Source organism: Lolium rigidum, chromosome 1, assembly GCF_022539505.1.
Source record: "Lolium rigidum isolate FL_2022 chromosome 1, APGP_CSIRO_Lrig_0.1, whole genome shotgun sequence".
NCBI classification, from domain to species: Eukaryota; Viridiplantae; Streptophyta; class Magnoliopsida; order Poales; family Poaceae; genus Lolium; species Lolium rigidum.
The window spans coordinates 44,096,317-44,121,786 of NC_061508.1; the positions used below are offsets into that span (position 1 = coordinate 44,096,317).

Here is a 25,470-nt window from a genome sequence, read left to right on the forward strand (position 1 = left end):
GCATTGTGAAGCCAAGGAATTGGACGAGTTTATTCCTGTGAATCTAAAATTAAAAAGCTTCTAAATCCTCATATGGTTAGAATTCATCTGATGCTGCTTTGAATGATGCACATGGTGAAAGAAAACTTTAAAACACCAAAAAAATACTTCAACTTGGCAAGATAGCAAAGCCGTACGCATAGCTCAGGTGAAGTGGTCAAATGGTGCGTAGTGTGTTCAATTTCCTTATCAAACTGTCAAAGCAATGCCTTGTAATAGTATATGGCTTAACTGCCTGACAGCCAAAACTGTTAACATTACAAGGACATCCATGAACTACTCAACTACAACAGCCTTGTATTCTCAATAATTGACCGTCGATAGGGTGGCAGGCAGAGAGACAAGATGCACTGCCTTTACCCAAATCAATGTTACAACATAGGCTTGCTCATGGTGTAAACAGAAAAAGGTTACATGGGATGCCCTCGAATGGCATCCATATACAACAACATATATTACTCTACAATTGAACTAACACTATGATCTGACATCCTTGAAAACACCACCTCTCTCCATCTCCGCAACAATTTCTTTTAAGGCAGGTACTTTGCTAGCTAAAGTTCTGTACAGTCTAGAATACCTGGCTCTTGTACCATCGGCGGATCGTGCCAGAGCAAGCAAGCTGACTGCTTCTGGCAATTGCTCAAACAAACCTTTCATTTCCTCAAAGCCCATCTCTGCGAGAACAGATGGTCTTGGAACAACACGGATGACCTCACCGCCTTTAGGTTCCTGAACTTTTTGATCAGCCTTGATGACCAGTTCGCAACTCGAATTTGCTCCACATTTTATGATGAAAGGTGCTGTTGTTCCCGTGTTAAACTGCAGCACGTTCCACTGTGAAACTTCGCTCTCTCCCAGCGTGTTGAAATTCGAGTTAGGATCAGTTGCAGGATCATCGGGATCTTCTTGGAGTGACTGTACATATACATGTTAGTCTTGCATCAGCTAAAGTTAAAGCAATATACAAAACTAAGATTTGGTGTTTCAGCTTTGTCATGCCAAGTTAGCTGTTGTGTTGACACAAAATCCTATCCCGCAATGCATAAGCTATATTAAAAGAACAACAAAAAGAAGCAAGGGTAGCTTATCATGTGTCTTAAGAATTCATTAACACCACAATTAGCTGGGATTTGACATGAAACATATTGCAAAATATAAGGTAGTGTCAGATCCTAGTGTACGCGCAGAAACCTGAAGAGGGTGATGATTAGTTAAACTTACATGTAAAGTTACAAATAAATTTTGCATCTGAAAGATCTAGAGTGACACTAAGACCTGGGATGTAGTGAAAACTAGCTCACCGAGAAACAAAACCCTTCGTTATTTTAGCAAAACCCATTTCTGTTTGAAGGTGGAAATAAGTCTTTCTTTCAGGGCAAAGATATTGAGATACTATGTACATACCTCTACAGTGCTCCGTGCCTCCATGATCTGCTTCTGAGCACATGGATGATCAATGTCAAGAAGGGAAGGCATCTGTGCCAAGAGGTTATCCAATGATTCTAGCAATGCTTTCTTTTTGGATGTTCGCAATGGTCTTGAAGAGCTTTGTTTCATTACTTCCTATTGTCCCAAAGTGAACAAGCAAAGCATGATGTTAGTAACATGCTTCTCAATCAAACATAAAATGCAAGACAAATAGACCTGAATAGATAGCATCAGACCTTGACTTGCTTTAAGATGTTGTCTAAAGATATGAGAGATGCTAATCGTGCATCTTCAGCAGCAGTTGGAGGATTTCGGATAGGTGAACCACCTTCTTCTTTGGTTAACAAGGCAGTATCAGTACGCATTTGTTGCATGATCTGGTAAGAGTATGACACAGTTGAGCGAGTACATATATCCAGTGACATATCTAGTTCTACGAATATATGAAAAGAGTGCAGAAATATGATTGCATCATACATCAGTGTGAATCCCACCAACGACTTGCCACTAGCAAACTAAGTGAACGATACAAATTTTGCATTAACATTTGAACTATTAGCAGGTAGGGAGAAACTTATTCCATCACCAAAATTGAAACATAAATCACATATATAGGCTCTTAATTTTGAAACACAAACCACGCGTAGAAAGCAAATAACTTATGAGGAAGATTTAGGTACCTTTCTTCTTTTATGATCGACAGACTCCAGAGCAGAGCGTAGCTTACTGACATGAACAGGATCGTCAGCCTCCTCTGTTGACAATGTGCCAGCTATGTCCTGCAATATTATGAAACCTAAGATATAATTGTACTGAAATTATTATACGAGAACATGAGGCAAGCAAGTAAAACCTTCAAATGTTGTAACTGTGATGTGTAAACACGCTTGGCGTATTCAGATAACAACTGGCCTAAAGCATCAGTGCTTGGGGGATGCGCTGTACCAAGGCCAGCCATCCATCCATCCATAATAGCAGTAGATAACAATTCAAGCTGCCCTGCAGTTCCTCCAGCAACATCTCCACCAGTTACAGATAGAAAGTCAAAGTTCTCTGCAAGCCATGCTCGTATTTGACGTTGTAATTCACCAGCTGGTGTGTGAACAAAGAGAGCAGCTAAGGCCTTGTTTCCAATTGCAAAGGCCTTCGCTTCCTCAGTAATTTCCCGAAGCTTTCCTCCAGTGACATGTTGTCTCCAGGTCTCCTATAATGTTGCAATAGAACAAATTACTCGACGCTAGCAGGTATTAAGAACAAGCCATCCACCAAGAAGCATGCAAAAGATGCCAAGTCATTCACATCAGGCAGTGGAACCAATATATCAGCAACAAGTCCTAGTTTGACAGCCTGACAAGTGACAACACCAGATGACCTAAAACTGTACTGAAGCGATCATGCCATCAATAAAGCATAGGAACTCATCAGAACCAACTCCTACTACAAAAGGTAACTACACAGATTTCCAAAATGAAATAAATCTAATAGTAACATACACAAGCAATTTTCCCAGTGGGAAATGTACTGCTAACAATATGCTGCAAATATGCCTGAAAACAATATGCAACAAATAAAAATAAGACTTACCTCCTCAATCCCACGAAGTTTCAGAACAATCGAGGAGAATTTTGATTTCTTTTCCTGTTTAATGTTAACCTTGAAACCATGGACATTTTCATCAATTAGGGCAATTCGACCATGATCATGGTGGTAGCCGGGAGACCTGCCAGGACTACTTCCCCTGCTAGAACTTCTGCTCCGACCAGTACTTGATTTCTCCAAAAAACGTTCTATTGGAGAAACCTTTATGAAGGAAGAAAATACTCTAACAACATCAGTACAAGGGATGGGGCGCATTTTTAGCTTAAAATGATAAAGCGAGAAAGCAGCATCACACCTTGATGGATTGAAGTTCAGGGGACCTAGCAAGCAAAGATCTAATGTATAATATCCTGACCCTTGAAACCAGCATGGTATCCATAACTTTTCTTGGTTCCATCTTGCGAATGAACGAGAAGACAGCATCTCGTATCTCAGCAAGTATCTCATGCTCCCTAGCAGCACCCGCTTTGATAACTGCAGCCAACACCTGCAAGCATATCATAATTATACAGTGCTCATGCACGGTAATCAAGATTAACTATGACCAGACTACCATGGAACTTCAAAATGGACTATGGTTTGACATATACCCACTGTAGCCTATAAACAGTAAAAAAATGCTAAATAGTTCAGACTTCAGACTTTATATGTAGTGCTCAACTGCTCATATCAAGAACTGTATAAAATAGACCTCATATTACTCCTGCCCACTTAAACAAGACACAACACATCACGTCAAGTTTTCTAGATATCTCCATGCAAGAAAAAAATTTACTGGCATCACTCTGCTGAACATGAAAATAGGACTATGCTATCTGTTGACATGCACCCATCAGCCCCACAGGCACAACTAAGGCAGCTGTAAAGTAAGCATCAACTTATGCTGATATTAACTTTATGGAGGATTTACTCTAACAAATTGGATATATTCTTGTGCGTAGAGAAATGATCAAAACATTCTTTTGAGATAGAGAAAAAATGCACAAGGCAGTAAAAGATGAAAATCAAAACAAACTGATAATTTGGCCACACTGTAGCCACCTAGATTCTTTGCAACTATGTTTTTAGCTAGTGCCACAGCCAGCCTAGTAAACGAGGACGTGAATCAAGTAGCAACTACACATCAGCATACTGACAGGTACTGGAGTTCCAATCCTCTGAATAAATCACCTAGCAATCAAATGACCATCTGATGGAACTGTGCGTTCACTATGGGTCATAGCTTTGGTACAAGGCAAGGAACTCTTATAAGAAGAGAACAGAACCGGCTTAACAAGAGAACAGAACTTCTCTAAGTCCAATACGGACACTTTTTGTTAGAGTAGCATAACTGACCAGCATCAAAAGCTTATTTGCACCATCAGCTATTGCAGCAAATCCCTCAAAGTGATTAGGATCAAAATCCGCCAGTGCGGATGTAAGGTACTCCCCAGCAGGTGTAGTTTTTGCTAACTCGTTGCTTGATTTCACGATAGCTCCACTGTTCCCAGTTTTGTCCTGAGACTGTCTTGGTGGAAATACATCTGGTGATTGAGTTCTGGCACTATTGCTCCTGCAAATACAGTTGTAAGTGGAACACTATCACATACAATATTTATTTCGAAACACGGTGATTGACTGATGGTATGTGTATGTGTAGTAGCATTCTACCTTCCTATATCCCTTCCCTGAGCATTAGTAGTTTGGTTCGAAGATGGACTTGGAGCCTATGGACAAAAAGTTACAGCATGAGAACATCATAGCAAAATTTACAAATAAAGTTTTTGTTAAACTATATGCAAATACTGAAAGAATATGAAACCAAACGTTGTCACAATCAGTGTTTATAAAAAAGAAAGCTTCTTGGCATGGCTCAATTTGACACAGTACGCTGAAAGACACTGACAACAAGCAAACAATAGTGAATTTGAAACAACTCTTTGCCATTGTTGAATTTCTGCATTTGTTAAGTCAACATATCATATTAATCAGAACTGAAAAGGGGAAAAGGGAGAAGAGGCGATAGACAAACTAAGATATACACACAAATGTACCTAGATCACCCTAATTTAGATTGATACTGGCAAAGCATCACTTTCAGATTTATTTAGGAACGGAGGTAGTAGAAGTTTAGTCACTTTACTTAATACTGCCTCCATCCGGATATAATCGACGCGGAGGAAAGCTAGCTAGCGGAGGATGTATGCATGGGCGTGCGTCAATTAAAGAAGACCGGAGGTAGTACAAGTGAAGGTTAAGGTTGCCTCAACATGTGCCAGAAATGACTAATCTTAAAATATTTTCACAGGCAGTAAAGAAGTCCAGCAGATGGACAAAAAATAACACATAGGCTTAATAAACAGGTCCAACAAACAATAGAATAAAGTGAAGATATTCCAGAACACCTGAGGAGAGCTTGCTAATCCTGATTTCTCTGTAAGTCTGTCGAAGAGCTTCTCATTCTCCTCATGCAGTTTCTACATTGATCAAGGCAAATGTTCAAGAGTTAAAACATTAAGGCAGACAAACGAATATCAAAGGTTCGTACAAAATTGAGATAAACGAAATGAAGAGACCAGAGAAGGACTTGAGAAATTGTGAGAGAGAACCCGGACAAGTAACAATGCACAGAACTTGAATCGTCTTAGCTTAAACATAAGAAATAGAAGATACATATACAATCATAATAAGAAACTCCAAACGAACAGTAGTAGTGAAAGTGAGCTACAAGTCCAACCACCAAACTTGGTATTCAAAAGAACATTACGAATCAACTAGAATAAATGGAACAGGATGCAGATAGGTCTCCTCTAAAATTAATGTGGAATTCAGGTGGTAAATGATTTAAAAAAATAGAGCTCAAAACATTAAGCTACCAGGTCTCCCAATCTGAGTAAAGAAACAGGGTGCATGGTAAATAAGTATAGCTTTACAACAGTTATAATGTATAATGTAGCTTTGTTTTTTTTTCCGAACACATGCCAAAGCATGCATCATTATATATTAGAAGAAGCCGTCGAGAAGACGGGAACATACAAGAGTAGCAAAGCTACCAAAAACAAAAAGCAGAGAAAGCAAAAGGAAAAGAGAAAGAAAATGTACAGGGCTAACTTAGTTAGACCTAGGGTTCCTCATCAAGGCTAACATCAGGGGGTCTAGCATGTATGGGAACATGAAATGCAACCAGCCTACAGTGTTCCAAGATATTTGCACACTGTCCAGGTAGGATGGAAACTCCTAAGCTCGAGGCAGATGCATTTGAAATCCAAAGTATATAGTGAGTGCGCTCATCGCACGCACAACGATCAGTTTGACCAATAAAAAATTGCATAACTAGTTGCTGTCTGTGGGTGGAAAGGAACTGGTAACTAGAAGTCCAGGGACCACTAATTTGTCAAACACACAAACTATGAAGGTAATTTCTGGTAATTACAGAATGAAACGCAAAGGCTTCTTTGCAAGCATATACTTCAAGCAAAAACCTCACATTTGCATGCATTCAGGCGGAACAAACAGTACATAGTGATGAAAGATAATCCCATAAAGTATCAATACCTCGATAAGGGCATCCCTCTTTGCCAGCTCTTCTTCAAGCCTTTTGGTCACTGACGATGAATCAGCAGTTGATTCTGTCATCTTTGGGGTTGAAATGACCGAAGCAGATTCAGACCCAACTGTTGATCTAGCATCGCTAGAGTTCAGAGCCTCATTAAGCTGAGACTCAATAGACTTAAGTTTTGCCTGCAAATTATAGGTACAAAATAAGCATGGCAGCTAGAATGTTAATAAAGTTGATATATGGTATTACCCCAAATATATGGTATCAAGATATATGTACGCAAATTTAAATTCAATTGGGCATAACAGAATGTTAGTAAAGTTGATATATGGTATTACCCAAAATGACAGTCTAGAAAATATCATTATACATGGGTGTAATGCTTAAAAATATGCATTATCGGCTTCAATATTCAGTAAGCACGATTTTTTATGGCTATACTTTAAGAAGCAGATACCCTTTGGATGTGACATGTCCCCCATGTCATAGTCATGTTTTGACATGGAGACAACACGTGCCAAATAAAAATGCACTACCAATGTTGTAGGTTGTTGCTTATATTTACATTATCACATGGAGCAAAGAACAATAGCCAAATTTAGTGAACCACTTATTACGCAAAAATAAAAAAATCTTAGCTTTTTAGTAGTGCAGTAGTGGACAGAGAAAGAACTTCAGTGAAGATTAACAATAGCACTAATCAAGATAAAATTCTGAAAAGGAAGCTGTGATAGTTTGAACAAGACTTTGCTTATGTCAAACTCAACAAATATATAATACTAAAAGATAAGAAATGGATTAACAATTTAACCTGTAGCGATTGAATTGTTAAATCACGCTCACGCATCTTCATTTTCTGCTCTTGTTCAGCTTCCAGGAGACGGGAAATCTGGTCCCTTAGCTGATTATTCTGCTCTTTCTCAATCTTGTGCTTGTCAGCGAGCATTAAATTTTCAGACTGTGATAAATAGCAAGACAACTAAATGTCAATTACCTTCAATATTTAATATGAGACTGCAGGTTGGATATCCCAAACATTACAAAGTGAACCACAGTTAGGAGTTAGGACTCAGGACATCCTACAATCACATATCTCGATGGCATATAAATAACATAAATCATTATGAGAACACAAATACACCATAAGTATAACATGTGTAAGACCAACAATGAACAAATGTAGCTTTTCCAGCAGCTAGAATAAAATCTCACTACACAGAGTTAAATACAAGGTAGGCTTTAATACCCACTGCAACTATTAAATACTTAAACTTCCATAATTAATTGAACTTAAATTAATTGTTACCAGCACCAGGAAACTAGATTACCCTCTTTTGTTTCAAAATTCAAGTTATTTCATACAATGTCCAAATACCCATATTTGAAGATTACTTTTTAACATGTTATTATAAGATGCAAAGTATGTACAATGACATCCAAGTAGCTCTGATGACAAATTTACTGGGTTGAAAAACTACATACTTTGTGTATACTATTGTCAATATTATAAGTGTTCAATTGCACACTTCAAGTGACATATGTTAAGACTTAAGACAGATGAAATATTATCCAAATGCCGGGGGCCACAGTAACAGAATTGTCTAATCAGTCATAGTTGACTGAGATTTGTTTGATTCCAAATAATAGCATGGGTGAAATATTCTCAGTAGTACTAACCTTCAGATCATTTTGCAGTGTAGAAGATACTCCCGAGGCCTTCTCTACTTCATTCAAGAGCAGTGTGCATTGGTCGTTTGACTCTTTGAGAGAAAGTTTTAACCCCAAAACTTCTTGCCTCAAGTCTGAAACCTCCTTTTCTTTCTCATGCAATTCTTTACGCGAATCATTTGCCTAAAAATAAAATAGAAACATGATTACAAAAAGTAATGGAAGTATGGTACCATGCAAATATCGATCAAACCCATACCACGTCTCTCCATTTCTTGATAGTATCACGATTTCCAAGGCTCAGTTCAGCATTTCTTGCTCTGGAAGAAAAACTGAGTGTGGACAAAGTTCTAGACAAATTTGAAGCACTTGGACTTACATGCACAACTAACAAAATTTTCGAGCTGCTTCCTGCACAAATGAAGGAATAAAGCTAAGAATGGTAGGAGGTGGAAGCTTGCTTATAGTCTTACTGCCTCTGTTTAATGCTTAGGGCACCATTTGGCCTTCAGCCTTTTCAAATATACATGGACCCTAGAAAAACTATGAGAGTATCTAAATATGTGCATGGTACATCTGTAGTATTGTTTAAGACAGGTAGGCAAGCTAATGTTTTATCCTCTTATGTTGATTTCACATAAATTACCATTTCTCCGTGTGTGAAAGTAAGGTGGGGCTTATATAACGAAACAAATGGATGACATATAGTTTGCTTCCTACGAAGCAGGTGCCCATTTCCAAGAATCAACCCTGGATCACCAAACGTGATAGCTATGATGAAGTATCCAGTGCATCCTTCCTTTCAGTGCAGCGGTGCTACACATGTCAAAAACTCAAAACTGCAATCAAGCAAGCATGAAATTTTCTATTGGAAGTAAAGATGGTGAGGGTGTCCTATGGCCTCACATCCTTTCAAACTACTGAGTTAAACCCAGTACAAACTGTAAGAAGAAAATGGAGAATACAAGATATCCGTCCCTTAATAATTATTATATTTCTTCTTTTTAGAACTCTTGAATTTAGATTTATGTAATTAGTCTCTGTTATTCTTATCATGTGGATCTAGTTTTTATTGGAACTATGAGGCATAACGGGCTGATTTTGCATATACAATCTAAAAGATTATTAAGAATTCTTATGTGGGGAGTAAAGAAGCAGGGATTTGATGGATACACCCTTCAGGAACAGGCTCCTTCTTTGTACTTAGGGTCTTAGGCCAACGATCATAAAGTAATAACCTAACAGGGAAAGAAACTATTACCAAGAGAGTCAGCTAAGATTTGTGTAAGTCTTGAATTTCCAGACAGAACAGGCTCCTTCTTTGCACTTAAAGAGGCCAAAGCATCACCCAACCTGTCCATAACAAAATCCAGAGCAATTTTTATATAATAGGAAAAAGTTTATCATAAAAACAATGTGCGCCATTGAAAGGTAGCATATCACGTTACACTGAATAGGCCACTGAAAATCAAATCACCAATGAGGGACTGCGCAAAATAATCATCAAACAGGAAACATGGTTGCAAGTCAAGCTACTTACGCAGAAAGTGACTTTGAGACATGCAAACAGTCCGTTACATCATCTCTATTGGCATCTTCTTCGAGAAGGCATTCGCTTGCTGGCAGATCCACTAGAGAAAGCTTACTGTATAGGTGTTCTCCTGTTACATAATTTCTGTAGTGTATATGGATGGTAATGATCCTGAAAAGGGAAGGAGACTCTTAGTACTCTGCTGAAAAGGTACTAGTACATGAAGGGGAAAAAAGATTGAAAGAATTATCCAAATAGTGGTTTGGGAAAAGTGTCTTTGTACAAAAAGTTCCACAGTTCCAATGACGAGAGCACAGAGCAAGAGCAACAATAGAAAATGCAATGTTATGTTTCTTCAAAATGAATGAACCTAGAACAGATGAACATCTGTTTCATCTTCACATAGGCACCAATGAAGGTTAAAATATACATAACCTATGGTTGAGCTAATGAGAACCAGAAACAAGATTAGCCTGAACCAGGAAAAGCATGCCCATTTCAAATCTTTGTCCAACAAATGCAGTTGAGTTCAAACCAGACCTTACGTGCAGAATTGCATGGTAAAGAAAGGATATTCAATCTAGAAAACATCAGTGTTATGGGGGATGGGTGGAGGGAAACAATAGCACTTGTTCACATACAGGTGAGATACCATGGCCTTCACTGACTTTACAGACTGATTTTGAAGTGCTGTCTTTAGGGCTCCAGAAAATTCCAATGGATTCTCAACCTTCTCCTGCACAAGTTCCACAAAGGAATCTTGCACACCCATGCGAACTTTTGGGACCGTGCTTCTAGATTCTGTCAGCAGATCCCGAACCTGTGTGGAAAGAACATATGCCATTAAGCTGTGATGATACCAACTATACAAGGAAACTGCAGTCATATTAACTTGACACGGAACAATAGCTAGATGATCATTCTAAAATCCAATAATCCGCTAACAAAGATGTATTTGCACCTGATCATTGTAGAGTTCACATGCAGTAAAATAGAAGTTGAAGTGAGAGGTGGATGTAGTATCTGAGTTTGAAAGATCAAACAGCTCCTCAAAACAACGCAGATATAAACCACGATCATGGCTAGATCCTTCCTGAAAATCATGAAAAAAATAGTTTTAGAGTGATCCATGTACAGATTTGAACAAACATCAGTCAAGTGCATAGCAAAAATGCAAGCTTCTACCTCTTGTTCAACAGTAACTGGGCTTAGATAGATCAAGATTTATCAAACAACAAAGTAATTCTGAGACACCAGTGTTACCCGTTAAAGTCACCAAAATATTACAGTTTACCATTATAGGTATATAAGTGCTACTACCTCTGGTCTGAATTAATTGACGCGCACTGTGCCTAGCCATTGTTTATTTCTGGCGTGACCCCGCGTCAATTAATTAAGAACGGAGGGAGTATTTCAGAAGCGCCGCTGCATTTCTTTGTGAAATGATTTACACTCATCATTCTAATGCATTCAATACATGAGCTGCATATTTTTTCTTTATTAAGGGACATGAGCTACATGATTAACTAAGACACAGGTTGGTAAATTATTGACTATTGCACTGTGCAAAAAGTGTGGTGACAGACTTTATAATGCATATACTTTTCAGGAAAATCATGTTAGGTTCCACTTGTGATTTAACGCTATGCAATGTGCTATGGGCATGTCATAGTGAAGATATCTGCCATAACAAGATGTCGCAGTTTTTATCATTATATTTGTAGGAACAATTCAGGCATGGCAAGATCCAAAAAAATGGTAGGTTCAAACAGAATTCTGAAACTAAGCATGACATCAGTGCTACCTAAACACTCTGCACTCCTAGAATGTACAAGTTCATGGAAAATATTATAAACACATCAGAGAAGATGAAGACCAGTGTATGTGTCTTTCCAGAGCGGCTTTGACCATAGGCGAATATGGAGATATTGTGGCCATCCAAGGCAGATTGCACGAACGGTTGAACATCATGGAAAAGTTCACCTTGGAAGCATTTGAGCGACAGAATCAGTGTAAAGAATAAAAGATGTAGTCATGATTTGCGCAACTAGCACTTATTAGTAACATCCCACATGGCCCACCATCCACAGGGGAGAACATGGAAACACATAAATCTTACCTTGCCCAATGTGGGGTCCATATACCCTGTCAAACTCATAATCCTTCTTAGGGTTGGTTAAAGACTCATCTCCAGTGTTTACTCGGATAGTAAAATCATCTGGAAACTCAACTGCTGATGGACCCTCATCTTCAAATAATGGTCTGCTACGGCAGAACACTTTGACGTTGCCTAAAAGATGTTTGTAATTATGACTAATGCCAAGAAAGACTCAGTCCACAAAGATGAGTTGTGTGTAGGTCAGGCAATACAGAAGATAGTACAGTACCTTTCAAGGTCAGCAAGTCATTGAAAAGCCTTTTCTTCTCATTAATCAATGGAGTGATTCTAGTTTCAGTTTCAAGTGCAGCTTCATCTACAACAGCAAAAGATATAATCTCAATGGAAACAATGCTGAACATAGATGTGTAACACAACAGAGCAAGTTGCAGGCCTGCGACGCATGAAGAAGCATGATTCTCTATTCATTTGAATTATTTACAGTGTGTGATTGGAAAGAAAAAAGTGCCCTTAGAACATGAGATGAACCAGGGAAACCAAAGTCAGTTGTTATGTTATTTAACTGCTCAGGAACATCATCTTGTTACCAGTGGGTTAGTACAATTAACTATTAATAGTTTCAGTCACAACTATAGAAAAAGCGACTTATATGCCCTATTCACTATAGTTGCAGCGTATGCCAGCAAAACTTATAACCATCTCTTGTCTCAGCTATTTCAAAACAGAGCATGAGTATGTGAATATGACAGTTGGAGATAAACCACTTCAAATTACAAGCATGGAAACACCATATTACAGCAGTATGAGCCAACGAACTAAATTCCACTGCAAGTGTATAACTTCTTGTATGTGCCTCCAAAACACAATACTAACTACCATGGGAAAACTGCTCTCAAGATTAATACTATTAACAAGGAAAACATACATAACTGGATGTAGAATGGATGGTTAAGCAGGGCTGGCTCATTAACACAAGGTTGTTACTAAACTGAAAGACACTAGAAGAGGTATTGAGCTTACCTAGTTTTCGAGTTCTATCTGCAAGAAATCCAAGATAGCGAGTGACGCGGCCGAGTTTTGCATTGGAATACTCAAGAAGGTCACTAGCTTCTTGTCTAAGTTCCAAGCAGTCCTCTCTAGCAAGCTACAAGTGCAATTGGCAAATGAAAGTTTTCACAGATTAGTAGATACCAACAGAAACAGAAACAAGAAGAAAACATCATGGATTGATTGAATACATAAATTAAATCATGTTGATGTGATATAATCATCATAACTCTGGTATTTGCAACATTTAACAAAGAATAGTCGCTGGCATGTTTTTATCTGAAAGCAATATATCCTTACTATTTCTAAGCGCCAACAGCATATCAAGGTCAAGTTTGTTTACTCTCTTACGCTCCCCATTCCCAGTGAACAGGTAACTCTATTGCTTCAATCGCCACAGAAGCACAGTTCTGAATTAAATTAAATCGTAACAGCCATCATGTCCTAGAACAATATACTTCCTGATAGAGTCTGTCGCACAGCCATGGTACCATTCTCCAGTTCAACAATGACCACTAACAAAAGCAGACTACCCGCAAAAAAAATAATGAACAGAAGCAAACTGGCACGTCATATAACCTGACGGTCTTCTCAATTCAAACGCGCCCAAATTATGTTCAGTAACCAAACGAATTTGAAAAATAGAAACAATAAATGTGCTGCTAGGTCGAGCTGTACAGAGCCTTGAGTAACGCCCCAGCAAACGAAGCAAACGGGCATCGAATCGAAGCGGATAGGTACAAGCCCCGAAACGCCTCGCTGGACCGATGCGAAACACACACACACGGCAGCAACATCCATCCCACTCGAACGACAGAAACCGAGCTAGAACCAGGCGCTCCTACGAGCAGCAGCAGCAGTAGAACGAGGAGAAGCGGAGGGGTGAAGGTAGCACGCGCTCACCTGGACGCTGTCGGCGAGCTGGTCGAGGCGGTCGGCGACGGGCATGCAGCCGAGCACGCGGGGCGGGCCCTCGGAGGAGCGGCCCGCCATGGCGGTCGGCGGCGCGCGGGGCATGGCGGTGGGCGGCGCGAGCGGCGCCGGCTGCGGCTGCGGCGGCTGGAAGGACGGGACGTCCCACGACCAGCCCCCGCGCGCGTCCGCCATTGGCGCCGGAAACCCTAGATCGAGGGCGGCGGGGGAGGCTGGGGTTTTGGGGCCGCCGCGGGGGCGAGGCGGGGCGGGGCGGGGGCGGAGGAGGCGGCGGTGGTGGACGGAGGAGGGAAGGGGGCGCCTCTTCTCCTCTATCTATCGCTTCGAGGTTGGGGAGAGGACAGGGGCCAGAAATTTTCCTTGCGCTTTTCGCATTTCGCTGCGTTGTTTTGTTCCGTTCCCCTCGTTCGGGGGCCGGGTCGCCCCGCCCCGATGGGGAAGCTTTTTGGGCATCGGTTTTTGTTCTTGCTTGGCTTTGGCTCGCCTGTGGTTTGAAACTTTGAATCCACTCCGCTGGGCCCCGTGCGGGACCAGGGGCGTAAATGCTCGGCGTACCCGACGAGGAAACGGTGCAGGTGACCACCAAACGCACGGAGATATTGAATGGGGTTTGAGAAACCTGCGTGGAGTAAATGAAACCGCGCGTACGAACTAGCTGTACCTGTACTGCTGCGACGAAAGAAAACGCCTTCAAATATTCAAAAATGTCAATTTCTTTTGTTTAGATCAGATGTCTTTTTCTTTCTTTCTTTTTTTGCGTGGAAAAATCATTTTCATTTTGCACAAGTTAGCAAACTAGTATTGCTCCCGCACGTTGATGAAGCAACTTGTGAGATGAGAACATATAAAAGCACTTACTTGTTCAGAAGCTACATAGAAAACTGTATGTTCGTGTTCTACAAAGTAAATTGCTGGTATATTCATATATTTGGTTGGTCAACAGGATACGAAGGAATTTGCCCCCAAAATACATTTCCTATCCCACTATTTTGACGCCTTTTCTAAACGAGTGAGGCTATCTCAAGTGGATGTATTACCTAGCCATCCAGGTTTAAGTTCCTAGGAACGTAGATTTGGCTCTTAGAAAGATGTTGCAACGTAAACTAGTTCTCGCAAATTGAGAGAGTGTGTCTAACAATTCAACTTCTAAGTTCCTGTGCAGGTTAATGTAGCATGACGTAAGTAACAAATTATTCTACTTTTCGGTCCAACACGTCCTTCACAGGAAAACTTTGGTTTCCTTCCGCTAGGATGGTTCAAATTTTGTCATCAAAATCGTCAAGGCATTGGTACCTGTGTGCTTATCCAGTGTAACGAACTCAACAAACTATGCATTCCCAACAGAATGTTGGAGTGCTGAGAATCACAAACTCGAGGGAGCATTGTTCAGTGCCTTAATTAAGAACATCACCACCCCAATTATATCTATTAAAAAAATGAGCACCAGTAAGGGAGGAAGCCTTCAGTATTTTAATTAAGAAGAAACTTTGGACACAAACCGCGGAGCCAGAGACTCGAACGTAGGTCGTGGGCTACGCGCGCTAGAGGACTGTGCCGCGCTAGCCAACTAGTTGACGTTGGGACGTCCATCTAAAAATGCGCTAAGGGCAGCATCCCAAAACCCATCATCGGCAATCACACATGGTCTTTAATCTTTGTCCAGCATGCGTGCCATGTCGGATACCAACAGGCAGATACCACACGGCAACGACCCAACCATTCCTCCTACCCTACGTCTCCTCTCTTGTGGCCTCCCCCTTGAATTGTCGCCGCTTGGCTTTGACGTGGATAGTATGCCCAATGCTGCCTAGCAACAACATGTAGCCATCATGCGCTCTTTTCGTTGTTGTTTGGAAGCCAAGGCCAAGCCACGTCTGCCGCTAACGCCACCGCGAGCCGTATATGACCTCTTCTTTCATCTTGCATTATCCGGTCAACAATATTCTTTGCCGTGGTTCGGCTCTCCGACTAGCCGACACAAAGCTTCGGATCACTCCCACTTCGCTCGCATGATTGCACGCAATGTGTTCGGCTATTAGCCTAACACAACTCCGACTAGTCTGTGTGTGTTTTCTAGATTTTTCGCATTGGATAGAGTGTTCGGTTTTTTTATTTCTTTGTTGCTTGATCAATAGACTATGATAGGGACGATGAGTTAATGATGCAATATGAAGCTAATGTTGCTGCGCGACGAGGAATAGAAGTTGATGATCATATCTTGTCTTCATTGTTTACGAGCGCAGCTCAATGTCATTCTTCGGCGTGAAGGTTCCACAGTTGGGAAGCTGAATATCAAGGACCGACAACATATGCAGTGTGTTGTGCTGCTTGAGGCCAATTATTTTGCCGACAATCCAATATATACACCCAAGAACTATCAGCGGCGCTTTAGAATGAATATGATGGAGAAGTGTAGTGTGGTACTTGAAGATGTGGAAGATTATGACATGTGGATTTAGCATGATTTCTTTAGCACTGTAGAAGAATATAGAACCCTAATTTGTTGGTGTACCATTTACATGACCCTTAAGAGGTATATAAAGAGGTTAAAGTGGGGAGACTTGGAGTCCAAGTAGATGAATCCTAGTCTATCTCGAGAGTCCGCATATTATTCTAATATTTCTCCTCAGTCGTAGAAGAAGTGAAGCGGACCGTTGAAACTGGATTAGAAGTCTCGCGCTTCCGTCACCTTCTCCACTTCGTCATCATGAGTGTCCATTTTTGGTGCCCTCTCTTCCCTCCCAGTGGGAGTATCGTGAATGTTGTCGATGACGCGGACGCTTTGAATGGAGTTGTTTTCGATATGTAGCTGTAGACGTGCCCTTGATGTTGATGCCGAGGTAGCCGATCATCAAATTGTGCGGTTGCCTTCTTCCTCTTTTTTAGACGGGGTTTTTGTCATATGGCAGACATTTTGCACCTTGAAAGGTACCATCGGGAACTTCTTGCAGATGTCAGATGACGCATTCATAAGTGAGACCAATAGTTCTGCTAGGTTTGGATGAAGCTCACCGAGCGCACAACGTTTTTGCAATAACCGTATTCACAATTGCGATGCCGATTGGTTGATGTGTGCTGCTGTGTGGCCTCCACACGCGTGGGTGAAGTAGGCCACTCAATATTCTCCGTTGCCATCGAATTTGCACGCCACCATGGACATGGTTTAGATGGAATTTTGCAACCGATCTATGGGATTGGTGCACTATCCAATTCAACCAAAAGTCCGAACTGATGGACAGAAGCTATGCACTATATTTATATTCAACACTCTCCCTCGCGTCTAAATTCCAGAAGCTTTGCAGCAGCAACGGGAGCAGGAGCAGACTATGCTAAATTCTGAATTCTATTGGAGCAGCCTGCTCAAGTTCAATATGTGACGAATGGGGGAACATTCGGTTTCGAGGTGAAAAAGAGATGCAGCCGAGGACGATTCCGCGCGGCCGCGCCGCCCTCATACGCGCGGTCGCGGGATGCCGCGGCTACCGCGAAGAGCAGACACTCCACTGCCTCGCCTGCAAGCTGGGCCTCGCCTCCGACGTCGTGCTGGCCACTGATGTCTACGGGTGCTTCTATTCTTGTAGACAGTGTTGGGCCTCCAAGAGCAGAGGTTTGTAGAACAGCAGCAAGTTTCCCTTAAGTGGATCACCCAAGGTTTATCGAACTCAGGGAGGAAGAGGTCAAAGATATCTCTCTCATGCAACCCCGCAACCACAAAGCAAGAAGTCTCTTGTGTCCCCAACACACCTAATAGGTGCACTAGTTCGACGAAGAGATAGTGAAATACAAGTGGTATGAATGAATATGAGCAAGAGTAACGGCGCGTGAAAAGTGCTTGCTGGGCGTGCGGTTGATGGTGGTAATATTGCAGAAGTACGGATGCGATAAAACAGATGAAACAAGCAGCGATAGCGATATTTAGGAACAAGGCCTAGGGATCATACTTTCACTAGTGGACACTCTCAACATTGATCACATAACAGAATAAATAGATAGATGCTAGACTCTACACTCTCTTGTTGGATGATGAACACCACTAACCGTGTAGGATTACACGAACCCTCAATGCCGGAGTTAACAAGCTCCACAATATTCGATGTTCATGTTTAAATAACCTTAGAGTGCATCACGGATCAACATAACCAAACCAAGTACTAACATAGCATGCACACTCGTCACCTTCACACTACGAAAGGAGGAATAGATCACATCAATACTATCATAGCAATAGTTAACTTCATAATCTACAAGAGATCACAATCATAGCCTACGCCAAGTACTACACGATGCACACACTGTCACCATTACACCGTGCAGGAGGAATAAACTACTTTAATAACATCACTAGAGTAGCACACAGATAAATTGTGATACAAAACACATTGCAATCATAAAGGGATATAAATAAAAAAAAGCACTTCAATATGCCATTCATAACAGTGAATAAGTATTCTGTGAAATATAGCCTAAGAGACCCACACGGTGCACACACTGTCACCATTACACACGTGGGACAAGGAGTCTCCGGAGATCACATAAGTAAAACCCACTTGACTAGCATAATGACATCTAGATTACAAGCATCATCATATGAATCTCAATCATGTAAGGTAGCTCATGAGATTATTGTATTGAAGTACATAGGAGAGAGATTAACCACATAGCTACCGGTACAGCCCCGAGCCTCGATGGAGAACTACTCCCTCCTCATGGGAGACAACAACGTTGATGAAGATGGCGGTGGTGTCGATGGAGGAGCCTTCCGGGGGCACTTCCCTGTCCCGGCGGCGTGCCGGAACGGAGACTCTCGTCCCCCGGATCTTGGCTTCGCGATGGCGGCGGCTGCGGAAGGTTTTCTCCGGTTTCGTCGAACGTAATAGGGTTTTCGCGACGGAGACCTTAAGTAGGCGGAAGCGCAGCCTCGGAGGGGGCACGGTGGGCCCACACACTAGGGGGCGCGGCCCCTTCCGGCCGCGCCGAGGTGGCGTGTGGGGCCCCCGTGGCTTCCTCGGCGGCTCTCGGGTGTTCTGGAAGCTTCGTCCAAAAATAGGATGCTGGGCATTGATTTCGTCCAATTTCGAGAATATTTCCTTACTAGGATTTCTGGAACCAAAAACAGCAGAAAACAAGAACTGGCACTTCGGCATCTCGTCAATAGGTTAGTTCCGGAAAACGCATAATAATGACATATAATGTGTATAAAACATGTAGATATCATCAATAATGTGGCATGGAACATAAGAAATTATCGATACGTCGGAGACGTATCGGCATCCCCAAGCTTAGTTCCTGCTCGTCCCGAGCGGGTAAACGATAACAAAGATAATTTCGGAGTGACATGCCATCATAACCTTTATCATACTATTGTAAGCATATGTAATGAATGCAGCGATCAAAACAATGGTAATGACATGAGTAAACAACTGAATCATAAAGCAAAGACTTTTCATGAATAGTACTTTCAAGACAAGCATCAATAAGTCTTGCATAAGAGTTAACTCATAAAGCAATAAATTCAAAGTAAAGGCATTGAAGCAACATAAAGGAAGATTAAGTTTCAGCGGTTGCTTTCAACTTGTAACATGTATATCTCATGGATAATTGTCAACATAGAGTAATATAACAAATGCAATATGCAAGTATGTAGGAATCAATGCACAGTTCACACAAGTGTTTGCTTCTTGAGGTGGAGAGAAATAGGTGAACTAACTCAACATAAAAGTAAAAGAAGGACCCTTCGCAGAGGGAAGCATTGATTGCTATATTTGTGCTAGAGCTTTGGTTTTGAAAACATAAAGAGAGCATAAAAGTAAAATTTTGAGAGGTGTTTGTTGTTGTCAACGAATGGTAGTGGGCACTCTAACCCCCTTGCCAGACAAACCTTCAAAGAGCGGCTCCCATGAATTATTTTTATTTTTGGGTGGCACTCCTTCCAACCTTTCTTTCACAAACCATGGCTAACCGAATCCTCGGGTGCCTGCCAACAATCTCATACCATGAAGGGGTGCCTTTTTATTTTAGTTTTATTATGATGACACTCCTCCCCACCTTTGCTTTCTCAAGCCATGGCTAACCGAATCCTTCGGGTGCCGTCCAACAATCACATACCATGGAGGAGTGTCTATTTAGGTTAATTAATTTGGGATCGGGAATCCCATTGCCGACTCTTTTTGCAAAATTATTGGATAAGCGGATGAAGCCACTAGTCCATTGGTGAAAGTTGCCCAACAAGAATGAAAGATAAACACCACATACTTCCTCATGAGCTATAAAACATTGACACAAATCAGAGGTGATAAATTTTGAATTATTTAAAGGTAGCACTCAAGCAATTTACTTTGGAATGGCGAAGAAATACCATGTAGTAGGTAGGTATGGTGGACACAAATGGCATAGTGGTTGGCTCAAGGATTTTGGATGCATGAGAAGTATTCCCTCTCGATACAAGGCTTAGGCTAGCAAGGTTATTTGAAACAAACACAAGGATGAACCGGTGCAGCAAAACTCACATAAAAGACATATTGTAAACATTATAAGACTCTACACCGTCTTCCTTGTTGTTCAAACCAATACTAGAAATTATCTAGACCTTAGAGAGACCAATTATGCAAACCAAATTTTAGCAAGCTCTATGTATTTCTTCATTAATAGGTGCAAAGTATATGATGCAAGAGCTTAAACATGAGCACAACAATTGCCAAGTATCAAATTATTCAAGACATTCTACCAATTACTACATGTACATTTTCCGTTTCCAACCATATAACAATTAACGAAGCAGCTTCAACCTTCGCCATGAAAAATAAAAGCTAAGAACACATGTGTTCATATGAACCAGCGGAGCGTGTCTCTCTCCCACACAAGCATTTATTCAAACAAAAACAAAAAGAAAAGCACACAGACGCTCCAAGTAAAGTACATAAGATGTGGCCGAATAAAAATATAGTTTCAAGAGAAGGAACCCGATAATTTGTCGATGAAGAAGGGGATGCCTTGGGCATCCCCAAGCTTAGATGCTTGAGTCTTCTTGAAATATGCAGGGGTGAACCACCGGGGCATCCCCAAGCTTAGACTTTTCACTCTTCTTGATCATAGTATATCATGCTCCTCTCTTGACCCTTGAAAACTTCCTCCACACCAAACTCGAAACAAACTCATTAGAGGGTTAGTGCATAATCAAAATTCACATGTTCGGAGGTGACACAATCATTCTTAACACCTCTGGACATTGCCCAAAGCTACTGGAAGTCAATGGAACAAAGAAATCCATCCAACACAGCGAAAGAGGCAATGCGAAATAAAAGGCAGAATCTGTCAAAATAGAACAGTCCGTAAAGACGAATTTTATTGAGGCACTGTTGCGGTCAGAAACCCACCGGCGGGCAGCGACGGGCAACACCGTAGAGCCGGGAATCTCCCAGGACTGCGGCTGGCCCTGGTCCCTCCGAGCGACGGCCCGCAAAGCCTTCGGCACGCACGTCCGATGCTGATGCAAGGGCGTGCCACCTGACCTATACCTGGTCAGGAAGGTGTTGGATGATGCCTCGCTTAGTTTCCTGCATGGCATACACGTAAACGTTAAATACGAGCCTCGATCGGCTCTCAATTTATCCTGTGAATCGGCTCAAGGAGCTGATCCACCCATGATGCGTACGAGGTGTACGATCAGATGGTGGTCCTGCTTGGTCAAGATAAAGCTAAAACGACCTACTACGATTTGGGGTTTTCACCGCACAATCGGAACATCCTACTCGTGATCGAGCTCGGCGGCCACGCACGGTGATCGTAAACCGACCCTAGACAAGGCCTAAAAACCAACACGAAGTTGATCCTCGGAACATCCTGTCTAGGGCTAGCAAACTACACCCTACGCGCCACTGGATCCTTCGACCCGTTTGTAAGGCCTAACAATGCAGATATTAAACTAATCCTTGAAGAACAAGGAGCAATCATAACGGATCGGATCTACTAGATAATGATCAAGCGGGGTGCCGCCCTTACACCCAAGATAGGTGTAAAGGCGGCTAGATGCCTAAGGGTTGCACGACGATAGCATATGATACGAAGAACAATGCTAACCCTAAAACATCTATGATAACTACGTTGCTCGCCATCAAAAAGGCTTCGATGACGAGCAACGCATGAACGACGAATAAACGTGTGCTGCCTAGATCGCAAGATGCGATCTAGGCAGCATGGTGCTTACCCGGAAGAAACCCTCGAGACGGGGAGTTGGCGATGCGCCTAGATTGGTTTGTGGTGAACGTGATTGTTGTTTATTTCATAAACCCTAGATACATATTTATAGTCCGTGAGACTTTCTAACGTGGGAATAATCCCAACCGGGCACGAGCCCAAACTCTATCTAACCGACACGTATCCTACTATGGTACAGATAAACGGGCAAACTAGCCCAAACTTTGTATACAAGGCCGATTCATGTATTCCTTCTATGTATATTCTTCAAGCCCATCTCCAATCGCGACCCACCTCTGATCCTGTCAAATTCTGGTGATAACACATGCCCCCCTGGTTTTGGAAATGACATTTCCAAAATCATTATGCTTTTCCTTCGTCGGGTCATGTCGTGGCAGAGCAGAACCGTCGCAGTATCCTTTATCATGATGCCTTGCCTTCTTGACTTCTACGCACGATTCGACAATTCTTTGGCACCATTTCCTCGGAAACTGTTGTAGCATTAACTCTTCCCAATACCCATTATTTAACCGTGTTGAGCAGTTCGCCCTTTCACCCTCCTGCTCCGTACTAGCCATCGGCAAAAAACCCCCATTCCCCCGTAGCCATGTCTTCTTCCTCCTCCTCCTCCTATGCCTCCTCAAACCTCTCCGATGTATCATCTCCCTTCCGTGAGCCGACGCCAGAGTGGGGCTCGTTGGCGGCGCACGACATCCTCGCCCCAACGACGTGGGACAAGGAGGAGCACGATTCCTCCATCCGGTCCGAGGATGACAAATCCTTGACCGACGGAGAGGACGACCTTCGATTCCTCGTCGACGGGGAGGAGGAGGCGGAGAGCAAGGACGACCGCTTCTCCTCGGGACGACTTCACCTCCTCCGAGGAAGAGGTGGAGGATGACGACGACGACTCCCTCGAAGGTTACCCACCGGCGAAGCGCCTCCGCGCCTGGTGGGACGACGACGACGATGACGACGATGAGGAAGACGAGGCTCCCGTAGAAGGCTACGGGAGCAGCGATGAGGAGCCTATCAGCGAGCTGCAGCCGGCGGCAGCGACGACGACGACGAGGGCGAGAACGGCCCTTAGATTAGGGACTAGTAGTAGTAGTCGGCTTTTGTTCTTTCTTCCCCGAGCAATCGGCTCTTTCTTTGTAAGAAATCCCACTATTAATGAAGAGAATATTCCCCAATTAGTCTTACTTTCTTGTCAACTTTGCCGATCGTCGAACGAAGTCGCTCGTACAAAGAGCCGATGACAGGGCATCGGCTTGCACTATAAACGCGATTCGAGGCCAAGCCGTTGCCTATCCACACGGTCCAACAGGTCTAGCTTCCGTCCAAACCATCTCAAACGTGCGAGATTGAACTCCTCAACAAACCACTAGGATGACTTATCCCAAATATTATGATTTCTGGTTTGAAACCGATCTGTCAACCTGCTTAATTGAGCTTGCTCCTCTAGAGTCGATGGCAATGCATCGGCTTTTATTATTCTGAAGTCGATGCCCGTGCATCGGCTGTACGCATACTGTTGTCTCCACATGTTTGTATACTGAAGTCGATGTCTGTACATCGGCTGTGATTTTTTTTTACTGGCCGATTTAAAATCGGCCTCCATATCTCACTGCCCATCCTCCCACATGCTTGGGAAATACTTCTTGAGATGTTGGCCATTGACGGCCACTGGGAACTTCACACCATCCAACTGTTCAAGCATGTAGGCATTGCCCTTCGAACCTGGATGACTTTGTAAGGACCGTGCCAATTAGGAGACCATTTGCCGTATGCTTTATCCCTGGTTCCTAGTGGCAACACGGCTTCCCATACTAGATCACCAACTTGAAACTCCTTTGGTCTTACCTTTTTATTGTATGCCCGAGCTACCCCGGCTTTGTTCTCTTTAATCTTCTCTAACGACCAAATTCTAAGTTCCGTTGCATCCTCAATAGTGTCACTCATCGTGGTTGCATATTCCTCGGGTGTCGAGTCATTCGAAACGTGACACGTCTCGATCCAGCCGTAATTTCCCAAGGTAATACGGCCTCCCGCCCATAGACAAGCCGGTACGGCGAAGTCTTTATAGCTCCATGGCATGACATGCGATAGGCCCACAAAGCCTCTGACAACGTCTCATGCCACACCCTGGGGTTCTCCTCGATCTTCCTCTTAATCAGCTTGATCAGGCTTTGATTGGATGCTTCGGCTTGCCCGTTGGCTTGAGCGTAGTATGGAGATGATCGGATTAGCTTAATCCCCATGTCATCGCAGAACTTTCTGAATTCTTTAGAGACAAAGACCGAACCTCCATCGGTCGTGATGGTTTGGGGAATCCCGAACCTATGAATGACATGTTCTTTGACAAATTCGATAAAATCTTCCGATTTTACTTTCTTCATGGGAACGGCCTCCACCCATTTGGTGAAATAATCTGTAATGGCCAGAATCCACTCGTGGTTCTTGCTTGACGGAGGATGTATCTTGCCGATCATATCCATGCCCCAACCTCGAAATGGCCAAGGTTTGATGATGGGGTTCATCGCTGACGCGGGTACCATCTGGATTTTTCCGAACATTTGACACGCTTGGCATCCCTTGTAGTAGTTGAAGCAGTCTTCCAGCATGGTAGGCCAATAAAACCCTGATCGCCTAATTAACCACTTCATCTTATGGGCCGATTGGTGAGTTCCACAGGCGCCTTCATGCACCTCATGTAAGAGCCGATTAGACTCAGTTGGTCCCAGGCATTTAAGTAGTAACCCTTCCAACGTCCTGTAGAACATGTCATCTCCTATAAGGACATATTTCATAGCCTTGTATCTTATCCTTTTGGGTGCCCCCCGAGCCGAATCCTTCAAATAATTGAAGATATCGGTTCTCCAATCATCCTGTTCCAGGAACTGCACCTGAACTTCTGACCCGTCGGGTATGTCCTTGTATCCTGACGCCATCTGTGCGAGATCATTGGCGTCGGTATTCTGAGACCTTGGGACCCAATTGAAATTGATGTACCGAAAATGTGTCATCAGCTCACGACACTCCACCCAATATGGAAAAAGTGATTCACTCTCGCACTTGTATTCGTCCGTGAGTTGAGAGATCACCAACTTCGAGTCTCCAAAAAGCTCCACTGCCTCCGCCCCGGCTTCCAAAAGCAACTCCATTCCCTTGCGCACTGCCTCATACTCAGCAACATTGTTGGTGCAAGGGGCTGATGACCCACAAGTATAGGGGATCGCAACAGTCTTCGAGGGAAGTAAAACCCAATTTATTGATTCGACACGAGGGGAGACAAAGAATACTTGAAAGCCTTAACAGCGGAGTTGTCAATTCAGCTGGCACTGAAACAGACTTGCTCGCAAGAGTTTATCG

The 25,470-nt window shown here is 42.6% G+C and overlaps 1 protein-coding gene across 1 annotated transcript; it reads right to left on the reverse strand.

The window, feature by feature from the left end:
* Nucleotides 1-188: 188 nt before the first annotated feature.
* Nucleotides 189-14,105, reverse strand: LOC124685265 (kinesin-like protein KIN-14L). Its single transcript, XM_047219599.1, has 23 exons — nucleotides 13,876-14,105; nucleotides 12,946-13,069; nucleotides 12,194-12,280; nucleotides 11,926-12,096; nucleotides 11,683-11,789; nucleotides 10,768-10,899; nucleotides 10,448-10,626; nucleotides 9,816-9,977; nucleotides 9,537-9,628; nucleotides 8,535-8,686; nucleotides 8,285-8,458; nucleotides 7,419-7,565; nucleotides 6,604-6,789; nucleotides 5,454-5,525; nucleotides 4,720-4,775; nucleotides 4,405-4,621; nucleotides 3,365-3,556; nucleotides 3,055-3,270; nucleotides 2,324-2,674; nucleotides 2,151-2,249; nucleotides 1,707-1,847; nucleotides 1,447-1,605; nucleotides 189-957 (listed from the first exon to the last, which is right to left on the reverse strand). The coding sequence occupies exons 1-23, from the start codon at nucleotides 14,077-14,079 to the stop codon at nucleotides 517-519; spliced, it is 3,861 nt and encodes a 1,286-aa protein (XP_047075555.1). The 5' UTR covers nucleotides 14,080-14,105; the 3' UTR covers nucleotides 189-516.
* Nucleotides 14,106-25,470: the final 11,365 nt, after the last annotated feature.

Excerpts from the sequence above, each read along its gene's own strand:
- LOC124685265 (XM_047219599.1), bottom strand. The coding sequence starts at position 14,079 with ATGGCGGACGCGCGCGGGGGCTGGTCGTGGGACGTCCCGTCCTTCCAG. Across the intron at positions 11,790-11,925 it reads TGGACCCCACATTGGGCAAG|GTGAACTTTTCCATGATGTT; the intron begins GTAAGATTTATG and ends AATGCTTCCAAG. Across the intron at positions 3,271-3,364 it reads CTGAACTTCAATCCATCAAG|GTTTCTCCAATAGAACGTTT; the intron begins GTGTGATGCTGC and ends TCCTTCATAAAG.